The 16,005-nt window shown below is 36.3% G+C and overlaps 1 protein-coding gene across 1 annotated transcript in view; it reads right to left on the reverse strand.

Annotated features, from left to right (window-relative positions):
* LOC107099205 (voltage-dependent calcium channel subunit alpha-2/delta-1-like) overlaps nucleotides 1-16,005 on the reverse strand; it is an 88,407-nt gene that overhangs the window by 24,175 nt on the left and 48,227 nt on the right. Inside the window, exons 7-18 of the mRNA XM_015397253.1 lie at nucleotides 13,310-13,441; nucleotides 11,271-11,340; nucleotides 10,424-10,474; nucleotides 10,115-10,214; nucleotides 6,576-6,734; nucleotides 5,938-6,042; nucleotides 3,585-3,663; nucleotides 3,306-3,355; nucleotides 3,120-3,209; nucleotides 2,951-3,025; nucleotides 2,772-2,852; nucleotides 2,089-2,163 (exon numbers count right to left, since the gene is read on the reverse strand). Of these exons, the coding sequence (XP_015252739.1) occupies nucleotides 2,089-2,163; nucleotides 2,772-2,852; nucleotides 2,951-3,025; nucleotides 3,120-3,209; nucleotides 3,306-3,355; nucleotides 3,585-3,663; nucleotides 5,938-6,042; nucleotides 6,576-6,734; nucleotides 10,115-10,214; nucleotides 10,424-10,474; nucleotides 11,271-11,340; nucleotides 13,310-13,441 (1,067 nt within the window). The remainder of the gene's footprint in view (nucleotides 1-2,088; nucleotides 2,164-2,771; nucleotides 2,853-2,950; nucleotides 3,026-3,119; nucleotides 3,210-3,305; nucleotides 3,356-3,584; nucleotides 3,664-5,937; nucleotides 6,043-6,575; nucleotides 6,735-10,114; nucleotides 10,215-10,423; nucleotides 10,475-11,270; nucleotides 11,341-13,309; nucleotides 13,442-16,005) is intronic.

A 16,005-nucleotide genomic window follows, 5' to 3' on the forward strand; every position in this document is an offset into this window, starting at 1 on the left:
CAGTTATGCCTCTTCTCAAAATGTATATATATACATATATACATTTTTGTTTTCAATTGATGTTGGCTCCAAAACATGTTTCATTTGCCCTTTGAACAATGAAAGAATAAAAACGATTACAGAGACTTCTCTATGTCAGAAATGATGGAAGCTGGGGTGTGAGATGAAAGCAAAAACACAGCAGCAAACCAAACCAGGAGGTTTGGATGACATATTTAATATTCTGATGCTTAACAAGCCTCAAGGTCACCATCAGTATTCTTCAATTCGTTATTTGACTTATTCAGTGAGACAGTGTATCCACCTGAGGGCTAATGGGAAATAAGCTTGCTAGAATGCAAGCTCAAAATGAGATCATTTCAGGGGTAGCCTCATTACAACGTAAGGTCACATTGCTCGGAGGAATAATTTAATAGGAAACTTGAAGTGCTTATTTGCCAACTATGACAAATAATCACACTTCTAAAATAATGCCATGACAGATCTTCCAAATCTTTGTTGGCTACAAGTAAAACAATAAAGAAGTAAGAGGAAAACCTCTACAGACCTACAGGGAATTCAATATTCTTCTTTAAGTCTCCTTTATCACATAAAAGGCATAGCTCTACTTTATTATTTAATTAAAAAAAATAGAATTCATTATGTCTAAAATGTTAAGAATGAGTCCTTTATGGCTATACTGTATCCAGGCATGTTTTTTTCTACCTTTTTTTTTTTTTGCGTATGAAAGTAGGGAGCTTCAACTCATTTGTTAACTACTGTCGGATAAGTAGTTGGATTTATAGCTAAGCAGGAAGTTTTGGTGAAACTATAAGTTGGTGACAAAGGATTGCAAAGCACATCAAATGTTATTTTTATCCTCGTATTGAACATTATGGGTTACTAAAGCAACTGCTGCTATGTCTACAGGACTGGAAAACAGAAAACCTTTTAGAATTGCCATGAAGCTACTTTAGCAATCTAAATGTCACTAGTTTATCTCACCTCATGAAATGTGACAGTGTACTTATTATTGAGCCTGAGCTTCCTGTTGCGAATCCTTTTCTAGAAAGAATTATACACATATGTACAGTGACAAACTTTGATGTTTAAATACAGGGGAAGAAGAGCTGATGACACAGTGACCTCGGGATACATAAAGTGCCCTAATCACACAAACTAAACCTCCCCTTTTTTCCTTTCTTCCAAGCTGGGCAAGTCTTCAACCACGATTATAAAAGTCAACTTGTTTTTAATGTTATCTTCAGTTACCTCAAGTTGTAGGCATACACTAATGTGAACTGACAGGATATGAATTACCACATCCATGAATGTAATAAACTAAGAAATAAAATCATTCGAACCATAACTTCTTGGCGTGAAGCGGCTGTGTGTGGTCTGCAGTGTCAGATCCATGGAGTAGTGCAAAGTGCTTTAGAGCTCTGGGCAACACATGGCCAGCATACAGCCTGTCAGTGCTGGCATGCCTGAAACTGAAGGTAGTGAACTGAAATGGGATTTGTTGAAAGGAAGGCTGGAACCTCTTCTAAGGTCATGGTTAATTTTTATGGGGTCATATCTTAATGTGTGCCAGTGGCTGAAAGTCCAACTGCATTCATCTCAGAAATTGTGTGACAATCCATGGCCTCGGGCAGGCTTAAACATTTTCATGTTAAGCAGAATTTCAACAGTTTAAAGTATATATCTTAGCTTCACATTTCAATATTAAGCATTAAAAAATCAATTGTGAGCAAATATAAGCCTTCAATTTAGGATAAAATGTGCAGAAAAACAAATATAATCAGACTTAAAGATCCCAAACAGATTACCACAAACGGTGCCACAGCTCATTAGTTTTAAGAATATATGCCAGTTCACAACCAGGTCTTCTAATCTATGATATCGCATACAACAAAGTAACCTTCCAGACTATTTTTTAGAAGGGAGTAAATGTTTCTGAAGTCTGATCTGTTGCCAGCTTTTGACCAACTCCACACTATCCTGTAACATCTGCTAGAACGTATAACATTTAATGACCATAATGGGTTATGGTGGAGCTGTTTATAATATTCATTTAGAATATAAGACTTGGACATGCAATTGTCATACCTTTGGTTGGAGATTTGGGTGCAGCAGGACATATCCATTAGGATCAATAGCAAAGTAGTATCCATTGGGACCAATCTGATGTAAAGATGAACAAAGAGGAAATACATAAACTCTCTGTTCAAAAATCCCGAATAATGCTATTATTCAATGCAAATGGGAGGTGGGATCATGGTGCATTGATGTGCACCATGGTCATTTTACACCAAATATTTTAGCTGGGATGTTTTTTTTGTTGTTTTTTTTCACAGTGCAGTATGTCCTTTTTTTTGTATGAGTATGAGCAGGAATTAATGTTAATTTCCTTGTACTCTGACATCCTGCTTAGAAAATATTCTGCCTCTCAACCCATGACAGCTGGGCAGCCGTCAGAGTACTAACACTGGATTGAAAAGATTTATGGTGTTACTGCAGACAAATGGGTTGTTAAAAACTTGCAGGAGGGATTAACTGGTCCCAAAGCACCAGAGCAAGTTGGAACAAAGAAATCGCATTATTAGCAGCATGTTCTGTTTTGCGAGTGGTTTTGTATAAAGACTGCCAACACATTTCAGTTTTATTACATATCCACTTCTCAGAAAGAAACAAATAAGGAAAGTTTGAGCACTGTAACAAGTCATAAGACTTTAGGTGATAAATGCATTTTTCTGCATGCATGTGATCGCATTTGGGAGTATCACACTCACCGTGAAGCGTGGTGTGAGTTTCTTGATGTCATCAAGTGATACATCAATTCCCATTACACCCAAAATTAACTGATTCTGAATCTTAGGTGGAAAAAAACAAAAAACAAGGAAAAGTCAAGAAATATTGTCAGTAAAACCAAGGAACTCCACGTATCTTGATTGCATTTTTTTACTTTTACCTCTTTGTTCTTGTCATCAACCGTCTTTGTTCTATTGAAAACAGGCAATGTTCCAGTGATAACCAGACCAAGTTCCTGATTCATTTTCAGGAGATAACACTGATAAGTATCTTTCCGGTAAAATTATGTTCTGCAATGTATAAGAGTTCATAAATGGGTGATGTCCTACCAGAGCGTCAAGATATACATTAGTCCACTGGACTTGTTTGGCTTGTTTGTCTGCTAGCACCATGGGCCTTCCTAAGACATCCAGGTATTCCTACATTTAACAAGCAACAAAAACAGATTGTTGTGATGTACTTCAATAGAAGGATGCATTTCTTAAATTCTTGAAGAGACTATATTCTAACATGACCTGTGTGTTAATTCTGATGGCTCCGATGGAAGGAATCTCATAGAAGTAACCTGGGTAAATGACAAGACTTTAACATCCGGGAAAAATAAACTTCAAACATCCCTTCTTTTTAACTTGTCCTGTGATTTTACTTCATCCCTTTGGATCTTCAGATTTTTTTTATATGACTACCATATGAAGTATAAAAATAATTGACATTTTGATCCAATGTAAAAAGTTGTCTCTAAGTAAAAAAACTGATCACTGTAGAAATGCAATGGCTGAGACCATGTAGGCTACCTTTGTTGGAGCAGGCCATCCACTGAATGGGTCCTTTATCATAGTTGTGTTGTCCGACTGAGAAGGTGAAGATTCTGACCTAGTACAGAACAATGAAAAGAGTAATTAGTTAATAAATAGATTTGAATAAACACTTAAGCCATGTAAATACTCAGTAGAACAACTATTGTATACATTGACAATGGAACTACGTAACACAGACGGGAATCTAGACCAGGTAAGGACCACTTGCTGAAGTTAGAGGGAAGAGTCTGTCTGTCCGTCCGTCTATCTACACTTTTGCCTATGTTACTAAAAAGGCACAACTGGGTGTCTGAATTATTTCTCAATGTGCAACGTACAGATGATGATGTGGAGGATTAATATAAAAATAAATACTTTCTGCTTAAAGAAAAATGATGCACAGTTTGATCTCTGACAAGCAGTAGCAATTCTATTTTTAAGATTATTTTGCCTTCTGCCAATTTTGACTTTTTGTAATGTAAATCAAAGTTAAAATGCCATATTTTGATTTGGAAACAGTGTAAGCAATGTTTATTCCTTAAGTGTTATTGAAGAGTTAAGATGAATTTGCTTAGCTTTAGGTAATGGTTTTTGGTTAAAAGTGTAGGAGGTAGTTGGCATAATTTAAATAACCAGAATCATAAATTTACTTTGATCCCCAACTGGTGTCCCTCTCCTTATTAATGAAAAACTCCTATTTTGCAAAAAAAAAAACTTGTTTGAATCATATACTTTTATTGTTCTTGTGAAGATTTGCAACTCAGTAAAAAGACCTGAACCCCTCTAAGAACTGGTTGAGTGTTTCAGTTTTTCAGTAAATTAGCTATCCTGCTTTCTTACTTAGATTTGAGTAAATTTGATTTGTGGTTCAGTATATCATTAAAATACCATCAAACATTATATCAACATTGTGTTGGACCAAAAACTATGCTTGATCTGATATGTTGAAAGTTAGTCTTAGTAACTGGAATTTCAGTATATTAGATAGGGCAATACATTTTATTTCTGAGACATGAGGCTGCAAAACATCGGTGCTAACGGAGACTCTGACAACCAATAGAAGGAAAGGTGGGTGAAGTGTCTTGACCAAGGAAACAAACGCAGGGGAACTGAAACCAGCAACCCACAAGTTACCCTTTATGCAATATTGCACCATTGTTCAGTTTTCTAGCTATACAAGGAGACAAGGATAAATTACCTCTGGAAAAAAAGAACTCAGTCCTTTAGGACATACATTAAAATTAAGTAGGTTAAAAAACACACACACACACAAAAATCACCAAATGAACCACATACCTTGATTTAAAACAAAATTCAAGAGCAGATCAGCAGAAAATTCCATGACATGTGACAGTCTTTGAAGGGTGAAAACACCATTTCTAAGGTATTTTAAAACCTGTGTACCATAACAAGAGCCATTACCCACAAATGGAGAAAATATGGAAAAGTGGTGGACCATCTCCACAGTGAGTGACCTATCCAAATGTATCCATAGCATTTCTAAGACTGTAATAGAACAACCAAGAAGAAAATTTTAAACACTGAAGCCCTGATTTCACCCACTAGCAGTCAGGCACATGACTCAAAAAGATATAGAGAATTCAACAATTAAAAAAAAACATCTTGGCAGAGTTCCAAGGAAAGAACCACCACTGACTAAAAATAAAACATTTAAAATGTTTCGGAAAACATTTAGGGGACTGGTGAAGTAAAAGTGTAACCTTTTGGAAGGTTTGTAATCAGCCAAAGCTCACAAAACATAATTCTTTCTGCAAAATAAAACCATACCACCAGTTAAACATGGTGTTGGTAGCATGGTGGACCAGAACTCTTTTTCTGTTTCAGGATGTCAATAACCTGATGGAAGGTTCTAAGGAAGAATGTCCAGCTATCAAATTGTGCCCTAATTTAACATACTTTTATGTTATGCTTCAAAACAATGATGTAAAGCACACCAGCAAGTCCTAATTCTCAATGACTTAAAAGAAGTTGTGACTTAATAAAAATAATAAAAGGAGTACCCCTCAGAGTTGCATTGTATATTTCCTGCCAGTTCTCACTTGAGTTTGATGGAAGTTGTCAGAACCAACAACAAGGCAATTTATTTTCACATATCCTTACTTTGGATTGATCAGTTTTTTGTGTTCTTCGTTTTCAGACAGCTTTGGAACTTATCATTTTTTCACTCGGATCTTTGTTTAGAGAAGTCCTTCTTTGAAGCATATTTAATTTTGTTTTGACAATTAAACTTTGCTTTTCTCCTCTGCCTTCTATTTACCTCAGCCAGAACAAAAGTCATGGTATAAACAGTCACCCATAATCAAATGTATTTGCCAACCCCTGTAGTTACCTTTTTGTCTGAATTATATTTTTTCAGTATGGACTGAGCTCGTTCCTCTCCACCGTCCGTAAAAAGCATGATGATCTTGTTGCAGTTTGCTCTGCTCACATTAGTCTATGAAAAAATCAGACATAAACTTCTGAGTCAGGGCACTTTCATTCTTCTCCTTTAAAGCAGGCTGCTTACAGTAAAAAGCTTTTTCCTTGCATAATCATTAAGCAACACAAATAAAAAACACAAGAACACTACTTTCCATACAAAAAAAACAATATGATCAAATAAACTGCTTTATATCAACATGATGTATTATGATTAAAACAATAATTTTGCTCTTTAAAAAATATAGGGGACAGGCTTCATTGGACAGTCACATGGTTGGAGTTAAAACTTTGAATCAAAATTATGTTGGCTAATTTTAGAGATTACTATTATTATTCAATAAAAGACAGTCTATTCTTCTGACACATTCGGTCCCTTTCCAAACCCATAAATGAGACACTACCCTCAACCAGCAGATGGCAGTGCAGACAACACTTTAAACTCACTGAACCATAAAGCCATAAGAGGCAATGTTCATTCAAAACTTACATCAGTTTCTGCGTTCCTGCTAAAAACTGAGGTCTGACAAAAAAACATTTTTTACTCACCATATTAAGCTGCTCAAAAGCAAACTCAAAGCCTTTTGTGTAATTTGTAATTCCTTTGGCTGTAATGTTTTGCACTGCATCTTTCAGTAGCTTTTTGTTCCTCACGTTAGCCTGAACCAGATGGTCAAAACAGGCTGTGTTCTTCACCCTGGTGTTAAACTGAGAAACAGAGGAATGAAGTTGTGACCCAAAACTATTTATACAATTAAAGCATATGTGCATGTGTAACAAATATGAATGCACGCGCAACTGCAGACACGCATGCATGGAAAACACTCCCACCTGGCCTTGCCTGTTATCAGGCAGTGGTAAACAGACACATTCATCAAGCCCCACTAATTGCTTCACATCCTTGGAGCTCAACGATTCGGTACCCATGGAAACAAGATTCTGCTATATAAAAATGAGGATAGGCCGCAGGATCATATTTTTTTTTTCAAAGGTGAGACCTACTCATCTCAACCCGACATAATATATATGCAAAATTCCTCAAAGCCACAACTTCAACATACGCAGCGACTCTTTAACAGTTACATAGCATGTAGAATGATATGTAATTCGACTTAAACTGAGTTTTTAATCAGCTCATTGACAACATTATGTTTTTTGTATTTTCTATTTACACTATGACCAGAGTGATCAGTACTTTTGTGTTGCAGAATTGTTGTAAACCAATAATGCCCTCCATTGTTTTAAACTAATCAATATTTCCCTGTGAGACTGTCTGTAGAGCTGATAACTGATCCGCACAGACGAGTTGACAGAAGGTTCCCACTCTGTATTTCACAGCACTAAAATTCCTATCAGAGGAATAGTAAAATACAGGACTATCTCTGGAATAATATGCATTGTCACAAATAGATCAGGGTGACGAAACATAATTACAAGCAAGGCACACACAAACGGAAGAATTATACATTTGCTTATAATTGGAAACATGAAGCAAACAGAGATTTCCTATCACATATTCAATATAAAGAAGACGTGACTGAGGTGAGAGCAGAAGGTGGGAATGAGAGGAACAGGACAAAAAGGGAGGGGTGTGAAGACAGGATTCAAAAGTTGTTTTAAAGGCAGGAAATTGAAAATTTCATAGTAAGCTCATATAACACATTCATCATCTCCACCAGGAGACGGATCCTATTTTCTACTCCAAACTAGGCTTATTATACCCACAGAGAAAAAAAAAGTGAGGACTGAACAAAATACATGTGAATGAAACTTTGAATTTTACAGTTCTCCTGGGATCCTATTACAACAGCTCTCGTATGTGTGTGCCATCGTCCAGGCTTTAGAAATGGATTAGCGATGACTCAGAAAAGACGGCTAATCTCCAAACTCTAATCCCGCCAGACACTCTGCATTTCTGCCTTGTAACCATGTGACACTCGCTATACTGGTGCTGGTAAACATGGCTCAACACGCAGGATGAATGTTATAGAGGTTGTGAGAGGTTAGGGGATGTGGGTGGGGGTGTGTGTGTGTGTGTGTGGGGGGGGTGTAGGGATGGCCAAAGGGGTTGAGCAGGGGTCAAAGCATGAAAAAAATAAAACACAGTGGAGAAGATGTATGAAAAACAGAAAAGAATCCTTCAAAATCTTTGATCGGTTCAGCTAAGGTTTGGATCCAAGATCTTCCATCATCAATGCCAGCTTAGTCCCAAGGCTACAGTTAGTGAGGTTAATGATTTATGGGTAATATCAAGAACTGGTGATTCAGTGACAGGTAACAACACCCTCAGGAATAGATACACATATTACTCTTTGAACATGTGTATACAACCAATTAAAAAAGGAAGTCTAGTAACAGTTTCTAAATATTCATTTTAAAATTGTCTTGATGCTAAACATTAAACAAAAACTGTATCAGGATATAACAGGTCTAAAACAGCAACACTATCAGTTTCTAATATAATACATCATAATCCTGTGGTCTCTGCCTTGTGCTTGACAAATATTTTAGTAAATAGGAGAGGCTGTCATTAGGTAAAAATTTCAATGATATTTTCTGTAAAATAAATAATTTTAAAAGCACTGAAAAGTGGGTAATTACCCTGATATGTTACCAGAGGGCTTTATCTTCCTACTGATTACAACAATAATATGTCTGTAACAAGGCTTCCCATCAGAGAGTGGGATGCTTTGAAATGCTTTCATTTAGGACCTTTTTTTGATCCATTTGAACAGAAAGCACACACCATTGTGTCGTACATTAAGAGTAGAAAACATTTTTTTTTCTTTTTCATTTTAACCAGACAATGCTCTAGTGTGCAAATAAGGCCCTCTTTCCATTAATACCAACTCTATTGACCTTGTTTTGTCTGTATGCATCAAAAACACATCAACAACGGAGGACTTTTTGAAATCTTTATGCCTTTTAGTCAAACTCGTACCAATGACAAGAAGTAGAAAAGGCTGCTAGTCACAAAACAAAGCACTCTAGATGTGTTCGGGAAAGAGAAGGAAGCCATGGTGTGCTATCGAACAAGCTAGAAAACAGATCAGGGTAAGCAAATGCCACATGGTCATAAACACTTTAGGCCCACTAAACATATGCTAATATTAATGTAAAACAAAAGACTTTATGCCATTTAAGAATTAGTGACCAGTAGTTTTCTGACTGAGTTGCTGAGTTTTATACTTGTGGAGAAGGGATATTAATATGATTCACTGAGCTCATCAGAGTTTGCTGATTTAAAATGTCTTTTACAATTTCAAGCTAACAATTAACCAGATTGCACTGTTTTGAAGACAAAAGGATTCCCTTAGAGAGGAGATGGAGCAGTCGACTACCCTCTCCCAGATCTACAATCCCCCTGTAATAAAGATCTCTCCAGGTACCAGAAAAGTAATCTCTTGATTGGTTTGTTCTAAATGTAATCGCAAAAGGCGGTTTGTCTTTAGTAGAAGGAAATGTGTAGAGGGGAAATAGTAGGGGTGATTGGTAAGTGAGAAAAGTAATTATAAAGAAAATGATGCATTTACTCTGAAAAGAGAAAAATGGAGATTATAAGATCATGTGATAAATCAAAGTGATGGACAGAGGGACTGATGAAAACCTGAGAGAAGTTGTAACCCACATTGACTAAAGGAACATACAATTTAAAGGCAAAGAAAGTGATGGATGACTGCCTCCCCGGTTTTACTGCTGTCACTGCACAGCTTTAATTTTTTGAGGTGCAATGGGATTGTTCAGCCACAGCTGTTTACATCTGGGGCACTAATGGCAGGGTTCTAATCTATAGTAACAAATAGAGGTGTGTGATTTTTATATGAAATGTCTGTTTCAGAGGGGCCATAAATCTATATTTAATTATTTGTCTCAATCTCTTTGCCCCTATTGTATACTAACTTCTGTACAGCTTTAACTTGATTATTTGCAGACAGAACAGAAGCAAAAAAATAATAACTATATATATATATATATATATATATATATATATATATAGGGACATGTTTACATTCCTATCTTATGTGAAAATGAAAGGCAAATGGAAAAACAGATAGCTTTACACAAGAGGAAGATTAAATAATACTCACATAAACAACATTTACATAGTCATCATCAGACAGTGTCTCCAGCATCTCACTGACAGATGTTCTGATTAGTTTGAGGGTTAAACCAGAGACACTCCCACTTCTACAGGAAGAAAAGGGAAAAAAAGTATTAAACACCCAGAAGCCTTTCACACAGTATCAGCTCAGCCCTTTACATGTGAGATTGTGTGGAAAAGAATTTTGTCAGAAATATGAAGGAAAAATATATCAAAGCAGGTAAAAAAAAACATCATAAAAAGGGACGACAATGTGAGAAGATCATTGATCTGTATGGGTTTTTCGTATACTCACGCATCCACAAGGATTAGCATATCTTTGGGTGAAGCAGCCCCTTGAATATACCTTGATGAATGATAAAAAAGAACGTTTCATATGCAATACCCAGACATTATGACAATTAGTTATATGCAAAGACATAATAAATCAACTTAAGAAAGAAGAAGAAAAACTTTTAATGATAATTTTTATTTATATAGGGTAAAATTATTACTAAAAAGTTATGAAAAGACTTTTCAAAGGTTAATGTAGAAAACCAGCTGCATATAACTATGTTTCTGACTAAAAACTGTGAGCTTCCATTTGTTTTTATCATCAAATTTTTAACAGTTTATTCTGATAACTTGTAAGGATCTCATAATTCCTAAAAAAGACAATTACAGATTTGTATTTGCAAATACATATTTTGTTTACAATACATAGGATCAGTTTTCATTTCTGGTGCTGAATAGTAAGTCAAAACTAAAAGAGAAATTGCAAATTTACTAACAAGGAGAGCGAAGTAAAGAAAAAGCTTTTATATAAACACTTACTGGCCACTTTATTAGGTATAGTGTGCTAGTACTAGGATGGTCCCCTGATTGATTACGTATGTTTTAGCAATTTCTTAGTTTTACATCAATGGTGTTAGTCTCCTGTTCATGCCATTTAAAAGTGGTGTATTTGAACATGATATGGTGACTTTGGAGGCCTTTGGGGTACTTTTACTTAAAAAATCTTTCTTATTCCAACAGAATTGCAAATCTAAATGCATTGAGTTTTTTGAAATGCTTTTGACCATGATAATGTTGGCTTAATTGTCAGTTGAACGGATATACCTATTAGAATGGCCAATGAGCATATTTCTCTTCAGTTTTATTACCATGGCCTCCTGCGGACATCATACAGATCAATTTTGCTGGGAGTTTTGCGAGCATCCATCCACGGAGAGGCTATAAAAAGAGATCAAATACAAGCTTATTATAATCTTGGTTATAATTAAATAGAATTAACACTAATTCCTATTTTGGTTCAATTTCTGACAAATCTGACTGCAAGACTCTTGCAATATGCAGCATTAAATATGGCTCAGCAGTGAGTCACTGTCAGACATGATAGGACACATTTTATGACAACTGGTCGGTTGGAAGGATTTCTAAATTCATCACAGAAACTAAACTGTGGCAGGTTTTATACTGTCTGTAAATATTATCAAATAACGTAATGGAAAAATGGAATGCACAGGCTTTCATCTCAAAGAATGCTACGACAAATACAGAGCTTCAGGTAAGTAGATGCAGGTCAATCATACATGTTACAGGGATAGCAAAACATTTGAAAAAAGAAACCTATACTGACTATAAATTAAAACAGTTTGACTCGATTTAATCTCAATTATTTAACATTATACATATTAATACATATGTGGTTTACTTTTCCCCAGCAGGGTACACATTCTTTAGAAGCATGCAGAGGTGGTTAGGTGCAGATTACCCGAAGATTATACTGAAGTATTAGTAGCACTACTTCATCATATTTTTACTCAGTTAAAGTTAAACATAGCCTATAAATAAATTACTCAAGAAAGTGTAAAAAGTTAGTAGATTCTCTCGTCATCTCTGGGAACATGTTTACTTGATGAAGATACACAGGTATTTCTGTCACTATACATCTGTTACAGGGTGCAGATCCACCATGTTGGGTAGAAAATATCCCGGAGTGACATCACACTTCCAGTTCAGTATGGGCAAAAAACGGAATCGGCAAAGGAGCTTTTTTTTTGTTAAACTGCCTTATTCTTATTCATTAGTATATGAATATATATGACGACTAGTATTGACAGTAATTAACGTCAGGAGAGCACTTTCTATTAAATGTTTTAGCCTAACTTAAAAAAAAAAAAAAAACATCTCCTCTGAGTATTTACAGTATCACTCGTGTGCTTTTAATAGCAGAATTCTGGCTTCATATTTCCTTAATGAAAAAAGAACAGTGACTCAGTAAAATCCAGATCAGCGAGCTGAGTAAACAGGGGCAAGCAGCCGATAGAAGCTCCTGCAACAGGAGCAGAATGTTTTCTCCCACCTTGCGAATTGCTGGCAAAATGTGACAATAAAACGGCTTGAATCGTTTTTGGTGTGAATGCAATATAAGGTGAACTGAATATCTGATAAACAAATATTAGCAGAAGAGAGACAAATGCTTTGTTTTATTTGTAAAAACATTTATAAGCTATTTCAGATTTGTGGCAACTCGACTACCATCTCACATCACTCTCTTGTGTAGTATTAATGCACACATGCTCCTTCTTGGTTCTTTTGGCACAGACCAGTGCCAGCATGGGTACCCTAAATAGAAACTGCATTAACATCTTCCTTTCATGTTGTAAGATACAACAACACAGGCCAGCCATTTCTCCCTGCCTGCATTTGAGAGTTGGAGTCACTCATAACTCCATCATCTGTTTGCTACCATGCATTCCTTCTTTAAAGCCTTTTTGTTGAATAGCCATTACAAACAAAGAAAAACTCTCACAGAGCTTTGGTTTTGGAAACGCTCTTGCCCAATTTTTGAGCTTTTCTGCCTTTGTAAGACTTGCTCAAAGACTTAAATTTGTCACAATTCCTGTTTTAGCAACAACATACATATCTCAGTTCTAATTTGCTTGTTTCTTTTTACATACCAGACACACAAAAGGTTTTGCCACAACCTTTTTCATTCTGCCCACTAAAAGGGAGCATGATGAATAGCTAATCAGTTATTCACCCGCTAGTGGTTATTATGTTACATCTGAACAGTGTGGTGCCTTTATCTGCAGTATGTTGTCACATAAGATACCAGCAATATGAAAAGTAGGTAATGTATGGAGCCAACAGCTGTATCTTGAGAAAATGAAATATTTTTAGTTGGTGGATTCCTTACCTGGATAGTAGCGGGCTAGGCCTGTAGCACTGCCGAACACCTGCCAGAGGAGTGTTGGATCATCCTCTCTGTTCTTTTTAAAGACATCCTCTAATGCCTCTGTCCAGTTGAGCTCATTCAGTACAATAGTAGCTGCAATACAGAAACCAGCAGGCTACAAGTTATAAGGTTTGTTTATCAATTTATGTGAGCACACATTTGTGGACCTTAAGTTGTACATATAATTTTTTATTGATGACCAATATAGGTCTAACATAGGGCTACTTTTCACCAAACCTTGGAGTGAGATTTTGAAAGAGTGTGGATAGGCAACCTTTGTTAGGGTTAGATGGAAAGGATATGAGCATATGTGTAGCTATAGGTTAAAGGTTTTCAAAGGATTTAACTGAAACAAAGTGAGAAAAATATGGAATTTTATAGCACAGTACATTTTAATGAATAATAATAAGTCATATGTAGTTATGTGGAATATTTTCCGACAATATACATTATTTTCTATATTCTGGTAATGTTTAGGCAGCACCGCTGCCTTGCAGCAAAATGGTTCCGGGTTCGCTTCCCGGCCCAGGGTCTTTCTGCATGGAGTTTGCATGTTCTCCCTGTGCATATGTGGGTTCTCTCTGGGTACGGCTTCCTCCCACAGTCCAAAAACATGACAGTTAGGTTAGTTGGCTTCTCTAAATTCTATGTAGTTGTGAGTGTGTGTGTATGAATGGTTGTTTGTCCAGGTTGTCTTGCGATAGACTGGCGACGTGTCCAGGGTGTACCCTGCCTGTTGCCATAGACAGCTTCAGATAGGCGCCAGCACCCATGGCGACCCCAGCAGGGATGAAGCGTGACGGAAATTGGATTGATGGATGAGTGGCTGTAATTGTTCTTTATCTTTTTTGTGGACTTCCTATGGGTTTGTGAGGCATACTTGAAAGCTTTAACAATTTAGATATTTGTGTTGGCTTAATTAATCCAAATTTCCAACTGGAGATTATTAAACTAGACTGAGCAATATTTATTTCTTCTGAGCAAAACATGGACTAAAGCTGGGACTTAATCAGGTGGCTAAACTAGAGCAAACAAGGAGTAAAGCTTACTAAAAAAAACACTACTGCTGTCAGCACAGGGAAAAGGTTGGCTGGTGCAAAAACACGGAGCACGTATGAACATGGCATGTCCATGTGTGTTAGCACTGAGGTTGTTTTGAAAATGTGTAGCAGATTTTTTACCAGGACTGTATTTTTATATATAAATAAGTGAAATGGAATTGAATTTTAATGGATATGTAGTGTGAGCATTTGAAGACACTGAGATGCGAGAGTCTCACAACAAATGGGCGAGAATTGACATTCCTGCTAACATTAACAACTGCAGAAACTTAAATGATTTTTTGTTTGTTTGTTTGTTTATGTTGCAGAAAATGCAAATATTTCTGGCAACATTTTTATAGAAATGGGGGGGAAATGATACGACTGGCATAAAATCAAATACAAACAGCATAAAAATAAAACAACAAGCCGGTCCCATCTAGGCGTAATCTGAGACAATGACAGACGAAGTGTGCTGTTTTGGTCGCTGTAACCGCAGAAAATCCCGCTTCACAAAGATAGGATGTTATAGATAGNAGGCGTAATCGGAGACAATGACAGACGAAGTGTGCTCCTGATGTCCAGTCTGCTCCGTAGCTTTGTTTTGGTCGCTGTAACCGCAAAAAATCTTGCTTCACAAAGATAGGATGTTATAGATAGCATGAGTCTTGAACTGAATTAACCTGTGTCAAGAGGCACAGATGCACCGACTGATGTAAATGGGAGAGAATACCGCAATTTTTAATATTTTTCAAAATAAAACATCACTCAGACTCGTCGATAAATTATATATATATATATATCTATAATATATATAGATATATATATATATAGATATATATATACCGGTCCGCTTCCCGGTGGTTGGGGACCCCTCCTCTAGTAGACAAATTTTTTTGTATATCTGCAATCAAGCAGGTGTTAAGACACCATTACAACAACTATTATGCTGCTTGGCAATACCATACCAACGTTAATACAACATACTGTGTACTGTGACAGTGTAATGGCTTATCAGTAGCGGCTGGAGGAGTTTTCTCCAGGGGGGCTGTAAATTCAAAAATAGGTGTACACAAGCAAACAACCAAAAACCAGTTGAACGTATACTAAGTTATCAGACCAGTGTATCTAATGAATGCCAACAACAAAAAAACTTAATAAAAACACTTTATAAAACAAAACATAATTTCATGTTAAGGTTTACTTTTTGTACATAAATTGTGCCCTTCTGTGGTTTTGTGAAGGCATACCAGTGTTTTGCATGGTGTCACAAACCTAAAAAGACATACTGTATCAGTTTAATAATGGAGAAGCTATTACTCAACCTTATATTTTCTTAATATATATTTATTTTATGAGAGTATGTTTATTTAAGAGCAATTATGCAAAACTTTGTTTAGGTGTTTGTTAATTTTAATGTTTTGACCAATCAGGTCCAAACGATTTCACCTCCAGTGTCTCTTGTTTGCTTCCCTTCCGGGACTCGGCTTGTCAATCACCCGCACTACAACTGTAACAACAGTTTCTGTCACCTTGAGGCACACCAGAGCTGTGCCCTGAGCTCTCCTATACTTCTGTATTGCGAAGGAGCTACTGCGCATGTAAAACTTTTAACGA

Source organism: Cyprinodon variegatus, unplaced genomic scaffold (genome assembly GCF_000732505.1).
Source record: "Cyprinodon variegatus isolate N-32 unplaced genomic scaffold, C_variegatus-1.0 Scaffold846, whole genome shotgun sequence".
NCBI lineage: Eukaryota > Metazoa > Chordata > Actinopteri > Cyprinodontiformes > Cyprinodontidae > Cyprinodon > Cyprinodon variegatus.